We start from the raw sequence: 20662 nt of genomic DNA, 5'->3' as shown, positions 1-20662 counted from the left end.
AGGCAAAACCATAAAGGTTTACCCAAGATGTTCAAAATAATACAGATTCTGGGATCTGCTGAGAATTAATTAGGAAGGTAAATTTATTACCTACATAAATGAATAAACAAACCTAAGTGCTACTCCGTGTCTGACATTAAGGGGTTATGTACTTTCCATTGAAGAAGACTAATAAATACAGTTTAGAGGCTCGATGGAGGACAGAAGGGAGAAGACGACTGGCGCACACCAGCGCAGGCGGTGCCAGACATCAGCTGACCGCCTTCATTGAGATTACCATGGAAACACCTTCTCCTGGGACACTGCCATGAGGGTAGGGTGCTTTAGAAACGGTGATGGGGAGCAGAGCTCACAGCAATAGCTTTCAGCAGGGCTCACCCCTGTACACATTACAAGGACAATCCATCTTCCAAATGAAATGATAGCTTTCTAGCGAGTCACCATCAGATAGAGTAATAAAGCATGAAGCCTGGCATAATTACAACCCATTTACCTCTACAAAACATTCTCATCAGTTCAGATAATTTTCTCTTCTCTCCCCTGCTTGCTTGTATTCTCCACAGAACTAAAGGAAGTATTTGTGTAATTAATTGACTACTTCCTTGGCCATCAAGCCCACAGTGATAAAAAGGAACTCTATCAAACAGCATTTGTGGACAAACATTCTTCAAACCAACCCACCAGGCAAAACTAACACAGCTCACCAACAAAAGGTTAAGAGGAGTTCCAGCCGAGGTCGGGTTAAATGTTTCAGTTTATGTGGTTTCACTCGAAACCAGTGAACAGATTTTATGTTTACGCAAATTAAACTCGATCTTGGCAACCAGCTCCCTGAGAGCTGGCTAGGGTGAGCCTGTATCCCTGTGAAGTCACAAGGCACAAGCTCACTGATGGAGGTGACTTGTCTCATCCATGGGGTTCAATCTTTTCCAGCCATGTAGAGTGATCTCTAGGATGATTCTCAAGAGTTAAAGAGGTTGCTATTGTACACAAAATTACTAATTATGTAGGTTACTTCCTGACTGTTCTCCTTATCAAGCTGAGCAACCCTGACTCTCCCAGCTTTGTAAAACCTTCAAATTCTGACCCTCTTATCCCCTATAAAAAAATTAATCTTTCTTGACATCGGAAATAATGCTTTAATTTGATATTACAACTTACAAATACAGTGTGGACAGTGACTGGAAGGGTAAGATGCTGATCTGATAGTAACAAAGAATCCAGCTGGCTGAAACCCTATCCCAACTCTACTCTTGTCCTACTAAGAAAGTCACTCTGTGGCTAAGAAAAAGGTCACTAGTAACTTGAATGTTTCAATCTCAGACTGCTGTTTATAATTACTTGACCATGGCATTTGTGAAAACTGTGTTTACTGAAAATCATCTCAAAAACCTGTCATGATTTTCTATTTTCATATTTCCTGCAAAGAGTGACTGGAATCATTGCTAAATGATAAACTGGCTGAATAAGTTTTGCTAATAGAAGAGAAAGAAGGTGCCAAATTTATATGTTAATTATATTTTGTTTAGGCTTACATGAAGATTGGTCTTTCTCTGTTGAACACAAACCAATTAATAACAGAGAGTGGAGAGGTGATTCTTGTAGAGATTAGCTGGGACCCCAGGGTGCGCTGAGTTACATAGTTTAGAGTAATGGAAAAATACCCAATACTACTACGCATCTATTATGGCTACAATGTAAACAAATTGATAGTAGCAAAAATTGGTGAGGATAAACTCTCATTCACTGCTGGTAGGAACACAAAATGGTACAGCTACTTTGGGAGACAATTTGGCAATTCTTATAAAGCCAAACTCAGTCTTGCCACATGATGTAGCAATTGCATTGGTATTTACCCAGATGATTTGAAAACTGGTGTCCATATAAAAACCTGCATGCGAATGTTAGCAGCTTTATTCATAATGGCCTCACACCGGAAGAAGCCAAGATGTCCTTCAATAGGCAGATGGATAAACTATGGCACATCCACACATTGGAATATTATTCAGCGATACAATGAAATGTGCTATTAAGCCATGGAAAGCCTTGAAAAACCTCAGATATGCATTGCTAAGTAAAAGAAGCCAATCTGAAAAGTTCAAAAGGATATAATTCCAATTATATGATATTCTACAAAAGGCATAACTATAGAGACAATAAAATGATCAGTGGTTGCCAGGGTTTGGGGGAGAAAACTAACAGTTGTAGAAGTAAATAAGAAAGATCAAGCCTTCCCTCCCTGGCTGCCATTATGAACAACACAGTAACTACCTGAACCAGGAAGTTCATGAGCAGCTGACTACTTTTGCAGAAACAAATGGTCATCGATGTCCTTCACCCCAGAAAGGCAACAGAACCTTAAGACAGAAAATTTGGGAAAACTGGCTAAAACATACAAGACCACACCAGATGTCATCTCCATATTTGGATTCAGAATGCATTTTGGTGGTGACAAGCCAACTGGCTTTGGCACAATTTATGATTCCTTGAATTACAGGAGGAAAATGAACCCAAACATAGACTTGCAAGACATCGCCTACACGAGAAGAAAAAGACCTCAAGAAAACAGCAAGGGGAACACAAGAACAGAATGAAGGAGGTGAGGGGGACCGCAAAGGCCAATGCTGGTACTGGCACAAGGAGTAAAGATTCTGTGGTGACTATGGGGACCCGCAGGGATGTGCAGACACTTTTGCAAGAGCATCAAAAACTGTAAAAATTAAAAAAAAAAATCAAGAAGAAAGTATTGGAAGAATTTGGTTATGAAAATAGACTGGGAAAAGGAACTGAAAATGACAGGTATTGGTACAGTGATGGGTAACTTATCAATATGTAATTATTTGATGGTGATTTTTTTTTTGATGGTGATATTTATCTTTATTTTTATGCTAAATTCTAGTTGTTCGCAGAAAAACACAGGGTATTTATTCTACAAGAAGTCAGAAATTTAGACCATAGTGGGGGAAACATAATAGTAGCTTGGCTACAATGAAACATCCAAAGATGATCCACAAGGCAGAACTGGCTGTGCCACATTTGTTGAGACACAAGGTATAATCTCAAGAATGTGGAAGCGTACTGTGCAAATAAAATTAACACTTCCTGATTTAACTTCTGGTTAATAGGAAATACAGGGACTGGGAGAATAAGTTAAATGAGCCATGAGGAAACAGACAAATCCAGACACCCAGTTCTGGACTCTAAAAAGTCAATGTCATGCATACCATATGTTGGTGGAGATACGGAGAAACCAGAACTCTCATGTGCTGGAGAGAATGCAAAATGTAGCAGCTACTTTGGAAAAGTTTGGTAGTTTCTTATAAAGTTAAACAAATGCCATATGATGGAATAGTTCTACTCCTAGATATCCACCAAGAGAAATAAAAGCATATGCCCATATAAAGACTTATATGCAAATACACCCAGCAGCCAAACGTCCATCAACTGGTGCATGGAGAAATGAAATATGGTAGATTCATGCATTGAAGTATTACTCAGCAGTGAGATGAACAAACCAGTGACATATGGCACAACCTAGATGAATCTCCAAAACATACCGAGTGAAGGAAGCCAGACACAAAACAATACATGCTGTATGATTCCATGCATATGAAGTTCCTAGAAAAGGTAAAAGGATAGGCTGAAGTTGGAAGTGGGGATTATCTGCAAATGGGCACAAGTGAGCTCTCTGAGGGGATGGAAATGCTCTAAAAAGTGGACTGTGTGATGTTTGCACAACTGCATAAATTTACTAAAAGTAACTGAACTATACCTTACAATGGATGAATTTTATTGTAAGTATTATTTTGCTAGGACAGCCAGACAGAGCCCCACAGAATAGATGGCTTGAACAAGTTCTGGAGGCGAGAAGTCCAAGATCAATGTGTGGAAGGGTGCAGCTCTTCTGAGGCCTCTCTCCTTGACTTGTGGATGGTTGTCTTCTCTCGTCATCTTCACATGGTCGTCTTCCCCCCTGTATTTGTCTGCGTTCCAACTGCCTCTTCTTATACAGACACCCATCATATTGGATTAGGGCCCACCCTAATGACCTCATTTTAACCTGATTACCACTTTAACCTATCTCCAAACACAGCCACATTCTGAGGTTCTGGGATTAGGATTTCAACAAATGAATTCTGGAGAAGCAACAATTCAGCCATTATAGCAAATTATAATTTAATAATGCTGTTTTAAAAAGTCAACATCATGAATAAAAGAGTATGTCCATGGAGGTACAGTTCTGGACTAAAAGAGATGTAACTCTAAAACATGAACCTATATAGTATTTTTAAAATAAGTATAAGACATTCTTTGAACAACTAAAGAAATGTGAATATGTGCTGGATATCAAATGATATTATGGAAATGCTATTTTCTTGATATGAAAATGGTTTTGTGGTCATGAAGAAGAAACTCCTTGGGGATCCCTGGGTGGCTCAGCGGTTTAGCGCCTGCCTTTGGCCCAGGGTGGAGTCCCGGGATCAAGTCCCACGTCGGGCTCCCGGCATGCAGCCTGCTTCTCCCTCTGCCTGTGTCTCTGCCTCTCTCTCTCTCTCTCTGTCTCTCTCTCTGTCTCTATCATGAATAAATAAAATCTTAAAAAAAAAAAAAAGAAACTCCTTGTTCTTAGGCGAATGCATACAGGGTTATTTTAGTGGCAAAGTGTCATGAAAGAGAGATAAAACAAATACAGCAAAAAATAAACACTCATTGAATCTAGGTGGAAGGCATTAGGGGATTTCCTGTACTATTCTTTCAACCTCTCTATACATTTGAAAAATTTTATATTACAAAGTCAGAGGGATGGGATTACAATTGAGCACTGAGGAGGCAGGAAGTTCTCAAGACAAGAAAGACACCTCTACTAAAGATTTCCTTTCTTTCTCTCCTTCCTTGATAATTGAAGTAGAAAACATATCCCTCTAAAACTCACATCCAATTACAGTTTTTTATAAGTGAGAAATGGTTAGTGTTTCTACTGTTTCTGCTACATAAAATCTAGAATAAAATATAATGTAGATTTTAGAATTTTAAAATTTGACATGGAAGAGGCCAAGACACGTGGGTTTAGCTCATTTAAAATAACACATGACAAGAAAAGACTTTTTTTTTTTCTTAATAGGAGTAACAAATAGGTGACCTGCAGGCTGACTAGTGTCTACAGAGGTGTTTTATTTGGCTTGCACAGCATTCAATAATCCGGGACTTACATAAAATACAGACTTCAGCTTTTTCTAGGTGAATCCAAAGATGTGGCATACTGGACTCAGGCATGGCCACACCGATCCCAGTAAAGGAGTGACTGCCCCATGGCAGGGTATGGGCTTCATTCACTTTTGAACTTGTCAGACTTCCAAAGGAATCTGACATTTTGACAAAGGAAATGAGTAAACGTTAAGCTGTTGCTTCTGATGAGATCTGCTTTACCACTGTTCCTGGCTCTCTTTCCATTCCTACGGATGTGGCTAGGGAGAACATTATGTTGGGAGGAAGGTGAAATTGAAGGGAAAGAATCTGGATATGAATGAGTAGTGCTAAGGCCAATTGTTTATCTACATGGGGTAACATGAATGCAGGGCTATAGTCTCACATATATTCAAAAGTCAATTCTAGGTGAATTGTGGATGTCAATGTGAAAGGTAAAGCAATAAAGTGCACAGAATATACCAGAAGAGAATATCTTCATGATGTTTGGGATAGGGAACAAAACAACAAAAACAAAACAGCATCAACCTCAAGAGAAAAAAAGAGCTAAGTTGAGCTACCTTAACATAAAGCATTTTGTTCCAAGACATCATTCAGAGGATGAAAAGTCAAGTCAGAGTCAGAGAAAAGATCTGCGACACCTTTAACTGTCATGAGCACTTATGCAGAATATAGAAAGAACTAGAAATCAATTTTTAAAAGACAACTGAATAGAAAAATGGGCAAGAGATTTGAACAGGCATTTCACAAAAGGCATCCAAATGACCCATAAATAAGGGAATGCAAATAAAAAATAATCTGTATCTATCCACAAATGAATGGATAAAGATATGACATGTATACATAATGGAATATTATTCAGCCATGAAAAAGAAGGAAATTCTGCCATTTGCAACAACTAGGATGGACCTTGAGGGCATTATGCCCAATGAAATAAACGACAAAGAGATACTATACGATCTTACTTACATGTGGAATCTAAAAAAGCTGAACTCATAGAAACAGAGAGTGGAATGGTGGTTACCAGTGGCTGGAGAGTAGGGGAAATGAGAGATGTTAGATAAAGGGCACAAACTTCAGTTATAAGATGAATAAGTTCTAGGAAACAATTATACAGCAGTGGTGATGATCACTAATAAAACTGTATTATATACCTGAAAGTTGTTAAGTGAGCATGCAGGGGGCTTTTGGGAGTCCTATTAATGGCTGGTATCTTGACTTTGGTGATGGTTACATAGGTAAATTCACTTTGTGACCATTCATCAAGCTCTACCCTTAAGATTTGTGCACTTTTCTGTGTGTAGGGTACACTTTAATGAAAAAGTTAAAATATGTGCCCAGATGTGAACAGGTGGTGGGGGGACGACATGCTAATAAAATATTCCAAGGGTCTGCTAATCCAGTCATCTCAGTTTTACTGAAATTACCCTAAGCTTCATGAAAAAGTTTGAAAGTCTTTTCTCATGGTATACTGTCACCAAAAATGGAATACAACAGCAAAGATATATTAAGTTCTAGTTCAGACACTCATTTACAAAGAGAAATAGGACCGAAACTTCTGTGTATTGACACAAGGTATTAACAATATTGTTCTGGCCTGTTAGAAAGATGGTTTAAGAGTGAATAATGGGGCAATGGCAGAGAAGAAGATTTCTAAGTCATAAAATGAAAAATGGTTAGCTTGAGTTTTTTTTTATTTTAATTTTAGTTCTCTTCAAATGTTTTTAATTCTTTTTTTTAAGATTTTATTTATTTAGTTGACAGAGAGAGAGAGAGAGAGAGAGAGAGAGAACAAGCAGGGGGAATGGCAGGAAGAGGGAGAAGGAGCACCAAGTTCCCTGTAGAGCAGGGAGCCCAATGTGGGGCTTGATCCCAGAACCCTGAGATCATGACCTGAGCCAAAGGCAGACACTTAACCGACCAAGCCACCCAGGCACCCTTAATTCTTTTTTTTAAAAAAATATTTTTATTTATTTTAAAGAGAGAGAGAGAGCTCATGTGCACACACAAGAGAGTGAAGTGGGGGAGGTGCAGGGGGGAAGGCGAGGGACAAGCAGACTCCACACTGAGCATGGAGCCCTATGCAAGGCTTGATCCCACAACTCCGAGGTCATGACCTGAGCCGGAATCAAGATCTGGATGCTCAACAAACTGAGCTGCCTGGGTGCCCCTAAATGTTGTTTTTATTTTTATTTATTTTTCATTTTTTTTTAAAAAAATATTTATTTATTAATGAGAGACACAGAGTGAGAGAGAGAGGCAGAGACACAGGCAGAGGGAGAAGCAGGCTCCACGCAGGGAGCCCAACACAGGACTCGATCCCGGGACTTCAGGATCACGCCCTGGGCCGAAGGCAGGCAATAAACCACTGAGCTACCCAGGGATCCCCTAAATGTTGTTTTAAATTCTGCAAACTGTTTTGCTTTTAAGTTAACAGAAACTGGGATCCCTGGGTGGCGCAGCGATTTGGCGCCTGCCTTTGGCCCAGGGCGCGATCCTGGAGATCCGGGATCGAATCCCACGTCGGGCTCCCGGTGCATGGAGCCTGCTTCTCCCTCTGCCTGTGTCTCTGCCCCCCCCCCTCTCTCTGTCTGTGACTATCATAAATAAATAAAAATTAAAAAAAAAATTAAAAAAAAAATAAAAAGTTAACAGAAACTGATCAGAACAATACAACCTGGGTGGCTCAGTGGTTCAGCACCTGCCTTTGGCCCAGGGCGTGATCCTGAAGACCCGGGATCGAGTCCCCCATCGGGGTCCCGGCATGGAGCCTGCTTCTCCCTCTGCCTGTGTCTCTGCCTCTCTCTATGTCTATCATGAATGAATAAATAAAATCTTAAAAACAAACAAACAATACAACAGATAATGATCTGATGAATTTTTTTTATCTTTAAAAAATAATTTAGGGACAGTGCAGTAGAATGTTGACTGCAGGGTAACACCTTCATGTAGTGTTGTATACATTAAAAAATATATGAAACAGATGGTCTCACCAGAAGTAAATGAACTTAAAAGTTTGTGGACTTCCTTTCCCCCCCACAGAAAACACATACACATATGTACCATACATTACCATATACAGGATAATTTGAAAATATACCACTAAATCACCCACGCTCAAAGAGGAATTCATGATGGAAATGACAAAATAATTAAAATTGAACAATGACAGTACCATATATTACAACATGAGAAATTCAGCTCAAACCATTTCTGAGCACAGATTTATAGTCTTCAATGCTTTTTTAAAAAGTAAAATTTAACAATGAAAGCAGATAATCCCTCAACTCAAAAAGCTAGAAAAAGAACCAACAAAATAAATCTAGAGAATGGAGAAGGAAAAACAAGAGCAGAGGTCAATGAAAAGGTAATGAAATCAATAAAATAGGTCTCTAGTGAAACTGATCTCGGAAAAAAATGAGAAAAAGCGCATCTGATCAATATTAGGAACAAAGTATATAATAGAGGTACAGATTAGATCTTTCCACCTCGGGTCATCCCCGAGGTCACTGGCTTCTCTGAAATCAGGTGCCCACCCTGGTTTAGTTAGTGGCTTCCTCTCCTCTTGAGGAACAGCGGAGGGCTGCCTCTCTGAGCACCAGGAAATGGGGTGTACTCTTCTTTAGATGGAGGAGAAAGCAAACGTGACTGTATGTGTTTCACGCGCTGTAAGAGAGTGGTTCACATACCATCGTGTGTCAAAATCTCCCCTGGGCCTCATTTACTTCAGTTTTCTCTTTGGCTTAACCTCCTTCCTCTAACCTCCTTCACAGATAGCTTTCTTTCTTTTTCTTCTTTTTCCTCCCCTTTACTGAAGTATATAACATGCATTCAGCAGAGTACACAAATCTCAAGGAAACTGCCTGATGAATTTGAACATATGTATATGTAAGTGAAACCACTATCAGCTCAAGCTGCAGAACATTTTCAGCTGCCAGAAGGCTCTATCTTTCCTCCCTGCTCATGTCTGTGTCTTTGCTGTTTCTTGTGCCCTAATACTTTTCCTCCAAGTAAACATATGGCTCATTTCTCAGCTCCTTCGAGTCTCAAATGTCAACTTCTCAATGGGGCCTGATCACCCTATTTGAAATGACAGTACCCTTCACATCCTCCATCTTCCTTCCCTATTCTATTTTTCCCCTTATCCCTTCCTAATGGGTTACATGATGTATGTTTGTGTGTATATACACACATGCATACATACACATATGTACATACACATATACATAAACGTATAGCCTGCTGCTTCCCACTGCAATGTAAGTTCCATAAGCATAGCAATTTTGACTATTCTGACACTTCCATGCCATAATACTTACATGTCTGGCCCATAATGAGTCCTCAGTAATCCCTTGTTGAATGAAGACTTTAGTTATTGAGGCTATAAAGGTTGTAATGAGACAATCTGGTCTACAGCTGTCTAAAACCCTAAATGAAGGTCATTCCTGCACTGCTCTTCTAACTCAGGTATAACTCCCCATTACTTAGGTCTCCTGAAGTCTCTGTTCATTGCACCTCAAGATCTAGCAGAAAGAAATGAGCACGAAGATGCTGTAAGAACAGCTCTCAGATGGGCAGTGCCCTGGCTGCAGCACGTGAACAAGCAAGAGAATCTCTCCACCCAGCATGTAGTAGAGCCATGGTTTGTAGGGTGTAAGCAGTCACTTACCCTATCACAGCTGAGCTCCAGGAGGTGGTTGATGTGCCCATTAGTATTAAATGCCTGGGGAACTTAGGTGCTACTGCTTTATACAAGTTCAATGGGTTAGAGGATGTAAAGATAGTAAATTGGTCAAGTACTTTTTACGGTGCATCAGGAAAGCAACAAATATTGGTCTCATGTTGCTGGCTGGAAGCAGTTAAGGAAACACATTCTACCAAAAAGCACTGGTGAAACACAGGTTTAGAAATTGATTAGACGTACAGTCAAACTATAGCATCACCTAAACTCTCACTCAGGATGGGCATCCATGAACACAATTTAGGTCCTGTTTGATAAAGACTGGAATCCTGGAGATTGGAATAGGAGTAGGTGGGAAGAGTCCAAGGACCCAAGGATACTGGCCTATTTGAAGCACTTCTCTCCCACCCCAGCATAATCTGTGACCAAGGTCCAAAGATGACTTGGGCCTAAGGACAGTAGTCAAAGATTATAGAGGGAAGAGATCAATTATACCCTAAATGAACTGTAGTAATTATCCATGCTATACTAGGAAGAGTCAGGAAGCATGATACACAGACTAACATGTGCTTGACAAGGGACTGCGGTACCAATGTGGATCATGCAGAATTGGTTGCTATGGTACGGACTCATCTGGAGACTGTTCAATATGTTACAGCAGGATGACACTAAAGTGGTTTGTTGGGTTGGCTGATTTAGACCTCAGCCTAGCACTAGCCTGTGCTGTCTGGCAAGGATGGTGGCTGTTAGTAAGAAGGCACACAGGGAGAAGGAGAGCCTAAGAAAATGGCAGGAACTCAGACTCTCTAAGCACTCGTGTTGCTGAGGGCACTACAGGATAACACGGTCCTGTAGAACTAACTGCCTTAAATGCTGAAAAGTAGCATTCCCTGGGTTTTTGTGAGATTCTTCTTCCTTACTACCATGTGTATCCTCATTAAAAACAAAACATTACTCAAGATAGTGCATGGTCACAATCTGTCTGTTGGAGCCAGAAAAGCTTCACTGAGACAGGAAAGGAGCCTGTGCAGAAGGAGAAGGGTGGGACCCTCAGCTGTCTGTTCTTACCGATTACTCTTCTGAAAATTTTCCAACTTAGTTCTGAAACACAGTGTTCTTATAGTTCTTTTCTTTCCTAGAATAATTCATGACCTATGGAGCTGAAGGGAAACTAGAGCTCATTCAGCACATGAACAAGAGGAGCAAATGGAGGCCCATTGAGAGATTGCCTTCTTACTCCATTTCCTTCAGCGATTCTTTCCCTACCATTTAACTGAGAATGTTCTCAAATCATCTGCCTCCTTTCTCTCTCTAGACTCATAATTTCAGCCTTCAATTATACACAGATCTGCTCTGAAATTTTTATCTCAAGTGCTAAATTCCCCGCCCCCCAATATTAGACTCTCAATCACTTGTGGAATGTATATCTCCAAGTTTCACCACTGCCTGAAACTCAATATGGTTAAAAGAGATCATGTCCTTTTCCCCCTCCCACTTTCTGCATTATTGTCATTAGCATTATCATTCTTTTAAAAAAAGTTCCTTGTCTTAAACTGCTTTTTCATTTAAAATATTCTGATCATGCAAAAACTATAAAGAATAGGGGCACCTGGGTGGCTTAGTCAGTTAGGTGTCTTTGGTTCAGGTGATGATCCTGGGGTTCTGGATGGAGCTGAGCCCCGTGTCAGGCTCCCTGCTCACCTGGGAAGCTGCTTCTCCCTCTGCCCCTCCCCACCACTCATGTTTGGTCTTACTTTCTCTTTCTCTCAAATAAATAAAATCTTTAAAAAAAGATATAAAGAATAAAATAACAAAGACTCATGTTTTTACAATGGACACTTAATATTATGCCATATTTGTTTCAGACTCAAAAACATTTTTATAGATATGGTTGGAAGTCCCCTATCCCATTCAATCTGGTCTCTCCTAAGAGGCAGCCACTCCTCCAAAGTTGGTCCCCCTCAAAAGCAGACCCGGAGATAAAGAATGATAAATATACAGAGTGATTTGGGAGGTTCAGGGACACTGGCAAGGGTGTGGGGAGGTGCTTTGGGGATGGGAAGACAGAGAACAGGGCCCAGTGTTAAACCAGCTACCACAGTGGGCAGCTACAGGCAAAGTGGGTTCTGGCAGCGTAAGCCCAGCCTTTTGTCAGGGATGTTGGCTGACAGAAATTAGGCTGATGTACACAGAAATGATAAGGGAATATAGGGGGACATGGGCAGAGTACTGGTAGCAACTGTGATAGTGTGTACCCACTCTATTGACATTGCTTAGTTTTACTGCAACTGTTAAACATTGTTAATCTTTATATTATATGATATAATTAATAACACAAACAACAATGCTGATGTTGAAGGGGAATGGTGACTATAAATACACAACACTCAACACGAAAAAGGATAGTAGTTTGGGGAAATAACTTTGGTTCAAAGAGTTGTTTAGCTATTTATTGAATTTGTATCAAGTGCTTTGATTGATCTTCCTTTAATAGAAAATAAAGAGATAAAACATGGGCCACAATTTATTTTTTGTTTGGTTCTACACTTCATTTGACTTTGACAAAATCTAATTTTCTCCCGTATCTTTCTTCATCTCCTACTTTAAGATTGCAGTTATTAGGCTTAAACTATGATTGATATATGAGATTACAAGCGTTTGCTAAGAAGGCTATATACAATCAAGAATGTCTTAGAATATAATTTTCTTCTTTGCTGCAATCCATTAGCCTTTCTATTGAAAGGGAGAAAGATGCATGTGTGTGTACATGGTGGGGAGGGGGAGTGTAATGGAGACAAATTTCAACCTCATAATCAACCCTGCAGTGATGCTCTAAATCATTTAGCAAAGCCAGGAATAGTCTGTCTTCTTTGTACCCCCCAACCAATAGGACTCTTGATTTAACAACATAAAACTACAAAACAATATGTTTCCTATTTCCTTTTGCAGAGACCAAAAGGACTTAAAATAATCTTTAAATAATACTCCTCATAGATTCTATTATTGGACAAACAGATCTCTCTCCTTAGGAACTAGCAGACAGAAAAATCACCCCACACTCAAAAAGATCTAGTCATCAGCAGGATCTTTCTGAAGAATTAGAACAGTCACTTGTAAAGCAGACCACATACAGCAGGAGAAAAATTAAAAAAAAAATCTCATATTGAGATTCAAGGATGTATCCACCAAATTTCATATTTCAAATGAGAAATGATTACAGAACTTGAAAACCCCATGGAGAACAACTGAGTGGGTTTAGATCAGAGGCAAAACATACTGGTGAAAAGAACTTCTGGAAACAGCATACATTTTACATCTGAAAGAAAGGTAATGTTTTCATAAAGTAATTCTCTACTGTTTTTCTACCTAATTCCATTTCCCTATAAAAACAAACCTCTTGAAAACAAATAAGAAAATACATTATGTGCTACACTACTTAAGCAGTAAGAAGACAAAGAATAGAGAAGGGTCATTGCAGAGTCCTTATGCTTGTTTTTTAAACTGCCTTCATTAATCTATTGGAAACTTTGCCCTCCCTCTCCTTCTTCTTCTTCTTTTTTTTTTAAAAGTATTCTCCATACCCAACATGTGGTTTGAATCAAGGGTTGCATGATTTACAGACTGAGCCAGCCAGGTGCCCCTGGATCCTGCTCATAGAAAATTGTACATTTGTACAAAACATAAAACTGGCATAAAATTTCAGGAATTCATGGTCTCCTTAAAGCCCCAAAGGTTGTAGTGATCAGTCTATTGACCCATTAGTGGTCCAGGAACACCAGGTTAAGAATTCTTTATTCAGAAAAAGGCAGAGAACACTTACATTGTATAGAGGAATAGTCTTCATCACCTTGTACTGTTTAGTGGGATCCATCTTATACAGGTGACGATCGGTGACAAAAATTGCTCGGTCTTCCACCTTACTAAATCGATTCACCTATAAGAAAACAAACTAATAAGCCACTCATATTGCAACAAGAATGAAATCAAATGATCTACCAGGAAATTATCTATCTAGGGGGAGAGATGGCTGGTTGTGGAGACACATTCTTTAACAGATATGCATCATGCAAGGCCCATTCTACAGGATGAACAAAGATCTTAAAGGCCTAGCAGTTTCCAGATTTGTAGAATTTTATAATTAAATTTCACAATTTTTTAATTTAGCAGAGAAAATGTGAAAAACATGTAAGAATTAAAGGACTAAAAACATGTGACCCAGACACTATAAAGAAAATGCAAAGACAATCCAGGGAATAAGGAGAAAATGTTTTGCAAATCACATTTCTGATAAGGAACTTGTATCTCTAAAAGGATAGAACATATATTGTATCTAGAATATATAACTCAATAATAAAAAGACAAAAAAATGGGTAAAGAATTTGGACAGACATTTCTTCAGAGAAGATATACAAATGGCCAGTAAGCACATGAAAAGATGCTTGACATCATTAGCCAACAAGAAAATGTCCAGAACCACAGGGAGATACAAGTTCACCCCCACTGGCATGACAATAATAAAAAAGACAGACAGTAACAAATGTTGGCCAGGATGTAGAGAAATTGGAACCCTCATCCCTAATGGTGGGAATGTAAAATGATGCAGTTGCTTTGGAAAATGGTCTGGCAGCTCCTCAAATGGTTAAATACAGAATTACCATATGACCCAGAAATCCCACCCATAGGTATATACACAAGGGAACTGAAAACATATTCACACAAAAACTTGTGCATGAATGTGCACAGCATTAATCATGATAGCTAAAAAGAAGAAACAACCTGGGGCATGTGGGTGGCTCAGTGGTTGAGCATCTGCCTTTAGCTCAGGGCATGATCCCGGGGTCCTGGGATCAAGTCCCACATTGGGCTCCCTGCAAGGAGCCTGCTTCTCCCTCTGCCTATGTCTCTGCCTCTGTGTGTGTGTGTCTCTCATGAATAAATAAAATCTTAAAAAAAAAAAGAAAAGAAAAATGAGAAACAACCTAAATGTTCATCAAATAACAAATGGATAAATAAAATAGGATATAGGGACCCCTGGGTGGCTCAATGGTTAAGCGTCTGCCTTTGGCTCAGGGCGTGATCCTGGAGTCCCAGGAAGAGTCCCACATCAGGCTCCCTGCATGGAGCCTGCTTCTCTCTCTCTCCGTGTCTCTCATGAATGAATGAATGAATGAATGAATGAATGAATGAATAAATAAATAAATAAATAAGTAAATAAATAAAAATCTTAAAATAAAATAGGATATATTCACAATATGGAATATAATTTGTCTATCAAAAGAAATAAGTATTGATACATGTCATAACATGGATGAACCTTAAAAACATGATGCTATGTAAAAGAAACCAGTCCCAGAGGACCACATATTGCATGACTTCATTTACATGGAATGTCCAGAATAAGCAAATCTGTAGAAACAGAAAATATATTATTGGTTGCCTATGGCGGGGGAGGGGAGGTGGAGGGTTTGGAAGGATGACAGCTAAGGGGTAGGGGGCTTCTTTTTGAAAGCTGATTATGGTAATGGATATACAATTCTGTGAATACACTAAAAGCCAATGAATTGTATACTTTAAAATGGTGAATAGTATGGTATGTGATTATACCTCAATAAAGCTGTAAAAAAAATAAGACCTATTTGAAGATAACTCATTTTGCCCCTTCCTATTTCAATGGGTAGGCATATTTCAGACCAAATTCCCTATAGAATAATGAGTATGTCATTAAATCTACATGGTCAAAAATGGACAGTGCCTTCCTAGTGCCTATGGCACAAATGCCCCATAATTACTACTATTCAAAACAAGAGTGGGTCACATGGAAAGGGCAGCAAATGCACCCCGAAGAAACGCAGTAGATGCCTGATGTGGGTGTGGTAGAGGGGGGTTCCTGCTTTGAGTACAAAGACTAGAGGTTTCCAAGGTCCACTGCCACTCAGATTCCAGGATTCCTTTTTCTAACTTTCAAGAGTTTTTCTATCTGCCACTATTCTCCTTTTCATTTATTTTATTTTATTTTTTTATTTTTAAGATTTTTTAAAAGTAATCTTTATATCCAATGTGAGGCTTGAACTCATGACCCCAAGATTAAGAATCATACGCTGTACTCACTGAGCCAGCTAAGTGCCCCACTATTCTCCTTTTTAAACTTTATTTCTTTAAGGGCTCTGTTCCTTCTGACAGGCTTCTTCATGTTATTCTCTCTTTTAAATGTTCATGGTTTCTACTCTCTTCTTTTTATCTCTCTATATTTTAAGATATTGCTTAAATTCTCATTCCATTATAAAACTGCTACAATTTCTAAAGTAAAAATATGAACACTCTCTTCTATTACACAGTTGTAGAGGGAATATATAGGATCCATATAGAGTTAAGAATGAAATAAAAAAATTAATATCACAACCAAAGGGCACAGAGTTTTTCTTTCAAAGCAGGATAGTTGAGAATATGATGAGCTATTGGCTTAAGTGCTTTTGCTAACATAAAAGACTAGATTCTTCTCCCAAAGGCTTTTTTTAAAAATGAAAGACAGACAAGGCAGGTTTGCTGATGTTTATAAATTCTAAGACAATAAAGTTAAATCTATCCTTAGTCTGTACCTTCTCATTGTGAAATTTAGTTATTATCTTACTTCTCTACAAAAAGGGCAAAAATTTTCATTTAGTAGTTGTAAAGTTTTAATAATTTCAAGGACACTTGTAAGTTTTAGACTGTGAATGCTTGTTAGAACATACTTGATAAAACAGCTATGTAGAACAACGTGTTTTTAAACTTGTAGTTGAAGCTCTGTTCGGCATAGGACGTTCTACTTGTGAATCTTGTGATAGTCTACTATAACCTCACAAACGTAGATCTAAGTAACTCAGCCACTATAAAAGATTACACAGATTATCTGAAGATTGGAAATATATGAAAAAGCTGCTTTCCTTGTAAAATGGCCACAAATATGTTACCAAAATAGTGACAAATAAAATTTAGACATTTACTTGAAAACAAAGTAAAAACATAACTATATGATTTTTTTTAAATGAAGGTCAAGAAATAGCAAAACTATTTTACAGTAAAGGCAATCAGAAGAGTGGTTGCCTTTGGGGTGGTAGGGCTTGGCTGGGAAGGGGTGTGAGTGATTTCCATTACAGAGTGATGGAAATGTTCTATCTGGATAGTGTTGTGATTTACATGACTGTTCACACTAGTCAAAACTCACTGAACTGTATACTTCAAATCTGCGTATCTACTTATATATCAATACAAGTACATAAGCAAAACACTGTAACATCTCAAATATCCAGGGCAGATTCATATTTACTGCCTTATTATTTCACAGACAATAATTCTGTCTTCCAGCCAGACTGGAAGTTCCTTGAGGGTCATTATCATATGGTGGTTTTCTTTGTATACCTCACAGCAGCCAGTACAGAATTGGGCAAATAGCATTTACTATATCCTGCTGATCAGCTGGTTTTTAGAGCACTTTTAATCTGGCAGGATAATTTTAAGAGGTGTTCTTCCCCACATGAGCCAATCAGTGTTGATGATAGGAGCTGTCAGGCTGGAAAACAGAGTGGCACATTGGGGAGGTTACATAATGTGCAAAAAAATTTCCCAAGCAGCAAATGAAAGCACTTTTGCTCAATAGCTTAAGTCCCATTGCCCAGTGGGTCTTGGAAAACCTTCATTTCTGTACTGAAGAAAGAGGAACTGAGGACTCTTGCTTTGCTGTTTTTGAAGCTGGAAAACTATCAGCAAGTTAGCTCTTTAATAAAAAGCTCCCTAACATAGCATGCTCTATAAAAGCACATGGATTGCTCATCTGGAATTATTTATTCTTTTGGTTGGAACAGTTGAGATTTATTTGTATATTTTATTATATCTCATAAAGACTCTTTTCCAAGAGTTAATTTATCCCTTCAGAGTCTATATTTCTGGAGGGCAAGACCTTTACCAGCAGCCATAACTACAATACTCTGTACACAGAATGCTTACAGGCCAGATGAACCATCCTGAGTGGATCTAGGAGAAATATTTGTGTCTATACTTGCAACACTGTAATTCTTGGTTGGAGCTACCCTTATAAAATCTTTGGACTCACACTTTCACTGAGAAAAGGGGCTTTCCACAATTAGTTATCTAAAAATGTTATTGAATTATTTTTTCCTACATTTTAAAATCCAGCACATAACTCCTATTAATTAGAAAAAATTTACTGATAAGCATTTCCTTAAATTAAATGATTTGAGGGGACCCCTGGGTGGCACAGCAGTTTGGCGCCTGCCTTCAGCCCAGGGCATAATCCTGGAGTCCCGGGATCAAGTCCCACATCAGGCTCTCTGCATGGAGCCTGCTTCTCCCTCTGCCTGTGTCTCTGCCTCTCTCTCTCTCTCTCTGTGTCTCTCGTGGATAAGTAAATAAAATCTTAAAAAAAAAAATCACATTTCCTGCATTTAAAAAAATTAAATAATTTGATAATTTTTTTTGAAAATTACAGTGTGCACTTTTAAGCACTTTATATGCTGCTGATGATATACAAAGGAATGATATGAAGCCCTTGGTTATAATAAGAACCTGAGACTAGCAGATGGGGTTGAGATAAGTAAGAAACTAATGTGAAAATAATTTCATATAAAGGTAAACATAAAGAAAATAAATGGGGTCGGTAGAAAATGTACTTGTGATTCTGTAAAGTGCTACTTTATGAGAGAGTCAGAGAATGCCCAATTTGTAGGTCAATCTTTCCCTAACAGGCAGAATTAACCACAGGACATTTTATACATAAGGAATTAATTACATGCTAATTGGGATGTTTCAGTTTGGATAATACTGAAATCAAAACTGAGCACAAAAAATTCCTGAGCAACTATAATGTCATGTTTCTCAATGACTAGAAGGAAAAGCAAAGCAAAGTAAAACAATAAAGAACACTAAAACCTGTCCCCTAAGTAAAACAGAAGGCACACCTGTGATAATATATCCCCCCATCCCTGCTCCCCAGATCTTACTTTCAAGATGTAAATAAAGAAGTTAGAGATTAATTTGAACACACTATTACCTTTGGTAGGATATACAGCTAACTAAATTAGGATAGGGAAGATAGGACACAGGAGGGTATACTGCTATAGGTAGGAGAGCCAACTAAAATTTAGGTTTTGAGCTGTCTTCTCCCTTATAGTTTTAGAAATCCACCAATTTGCCAAACATTTTTTTATAACCAAAACATATTTTTCAGTTTTCAACATGACAAAATGGTATCTGTAATTAAGAGTAGTTTCTATGTGGTAAAAGAATAATTACTGTTGGTAGTAATTATTTACCTCACATGATTTTTGCCATAAGAGGGATTTGGCCCTTGTTGGAAGACCTGAAACAGAGTGACTGCAGAGCTCCTATATTAGCATTTTTCTAAGTCGTTCTGCACAACACCAGCCTCATGTGATGCTTTGTGAAAAAAAGGGTTCCAAGTCAGGTTGGTTGGAGGAACATTGCAGATCACAGCCTCCCCTAGGATATTCATAACCCGTGAATATATTAAAGGTTCTGAGAATTTTGCACTTAAAGAGCATATTTAAACTGCTTAACCCCGTATTTCCCACATATGATACAAGGAATCCTTTTTAAAAACAAATTAATACATTCAACAGAACACTGGTTTATGAAACCCATGTTGGAGAACACTAACCATTTGTGCCCATCTTAGAGTATGGAGACTAGACAGTATCTAAAGTGGAACATGAATAATAAGTAAAAGCAGTGTTCCTCATCTTTGGCAAAATCATATTGAAAAATATATGTGTGTTGCACAAGAGTATGAAAAAAGAAAAGCTTGTTGCATAATTTCACGAGGTCACACAAGAGTCAAAAAAAACAGGCCAGCCACAGTGGTAAAGTAGAGAGTACTTTCCTTTTTGTGATATGTCCGTGAGTTTTCTATTTTGTTTTTAAAGATTTTATTTATTTATTTATTTGAGAGACAGAGAGAGAGAGAGAGAGAAAGAGAGAGCAAGCACAAATGGGGTGAGGGGCAAAGGGAGATTCAGACTGCCAGCTGAGCAGGGAGCCTGATATGGGGCTTGATCCCAGGACTCTGGGATCATGACCTGAGCTGAAGGCAAATGCTTAACCATCTGAGCCACCCAGGTGCCCTGTCTATGAGTTAACTTGGAAACCAAAAGACAAAAACCTTAAAGCAGCAATTTTATTGAAGTGCTGTTAAGACATACTGCATTCCTTTTTATATAAAAACGTAGTTTGTAATGAGAACAGGTCATAAATCTTTACCTTGTGTTTTAGCAACTCAAATCATCCTTAAAACAGATCAAGTGAGTGGGAAGGACATGATGTACCAAAGAGAGAGCTTTAAGTTGCGTAACTTAGCAGAATCAAGATGGCAAGGAGAAAATTTTAACATATATAAATAAATTTGTAAATTCAAACTTAATTAAAATAATTATGGCATAGGAGCACTGTTTTCCTTTCTCATAAATTCATGCAGTAATAGAAAAGTTGGATCACAGATTCAGTATTAGATGAAATCTCATCTTATTTCTTCTATCACCCATGCTAAAATACTCAACCAAAGAAAACTCCTTATCACCTTGCTTTTGCCCTAACCCTTCTGGTAATCTATTTATAGTTTTAGTCAACAGTACAGGGGCTAGAGATAAAGTTCCCTTGGGGAATTAGAACAACAGAAAACACACTAAGGGTAAGAGTAGCTACCTGCAGAAGTCTCCCACCTTAGAGAGCATTTTTTTAAATTTTTTTTTAATTTTTATTTATTTA

The 20662-nt window shown here is 38.4% G+C and overlaps 1 protein-coding gene across 1 annotated transcript in view; it reads right to left on the bottom strand.

Annotated features, from left to right (window-relative positions):
• MYO1D (myosin ID) overlaps positions 1-20662 on the bottom strand; it is a 326201-nt gene that overhangs the window by 114437 nt on the left and 191102 nt on the right. Inside the window, exon 20 of the mRNA XM_055323846.1 lies at positions 13707-13820. Coding sequence (XP_055179821.1) covers positions 13707-13820 — 114 coding nt within the window. The remainder of the gene's footprint in view (positions 1-13706; positions 13821-20662) is intronic.

This window comes from Nyctereutes procyonoides, unplaced genomic scaffold (assembly GCF_905146905.1).
Source record: "Nyctereutes procyonoides isolate TBG_1078 unplaced genomic scaffold, NYPRO_anot_genome, whole genome shotgun sequence".
NCBI classification, from domain to species: Eukaryota; Metazoa; Chordata; class Mammalia; order Carnivora; family Canidae; genus Nyctereutes; species Nyctereutes procyonoides.
Note: the sequence above shows the minus strand (reverse complement) of the source record. Positions and strands in the feature narration are given on the sequence as shown.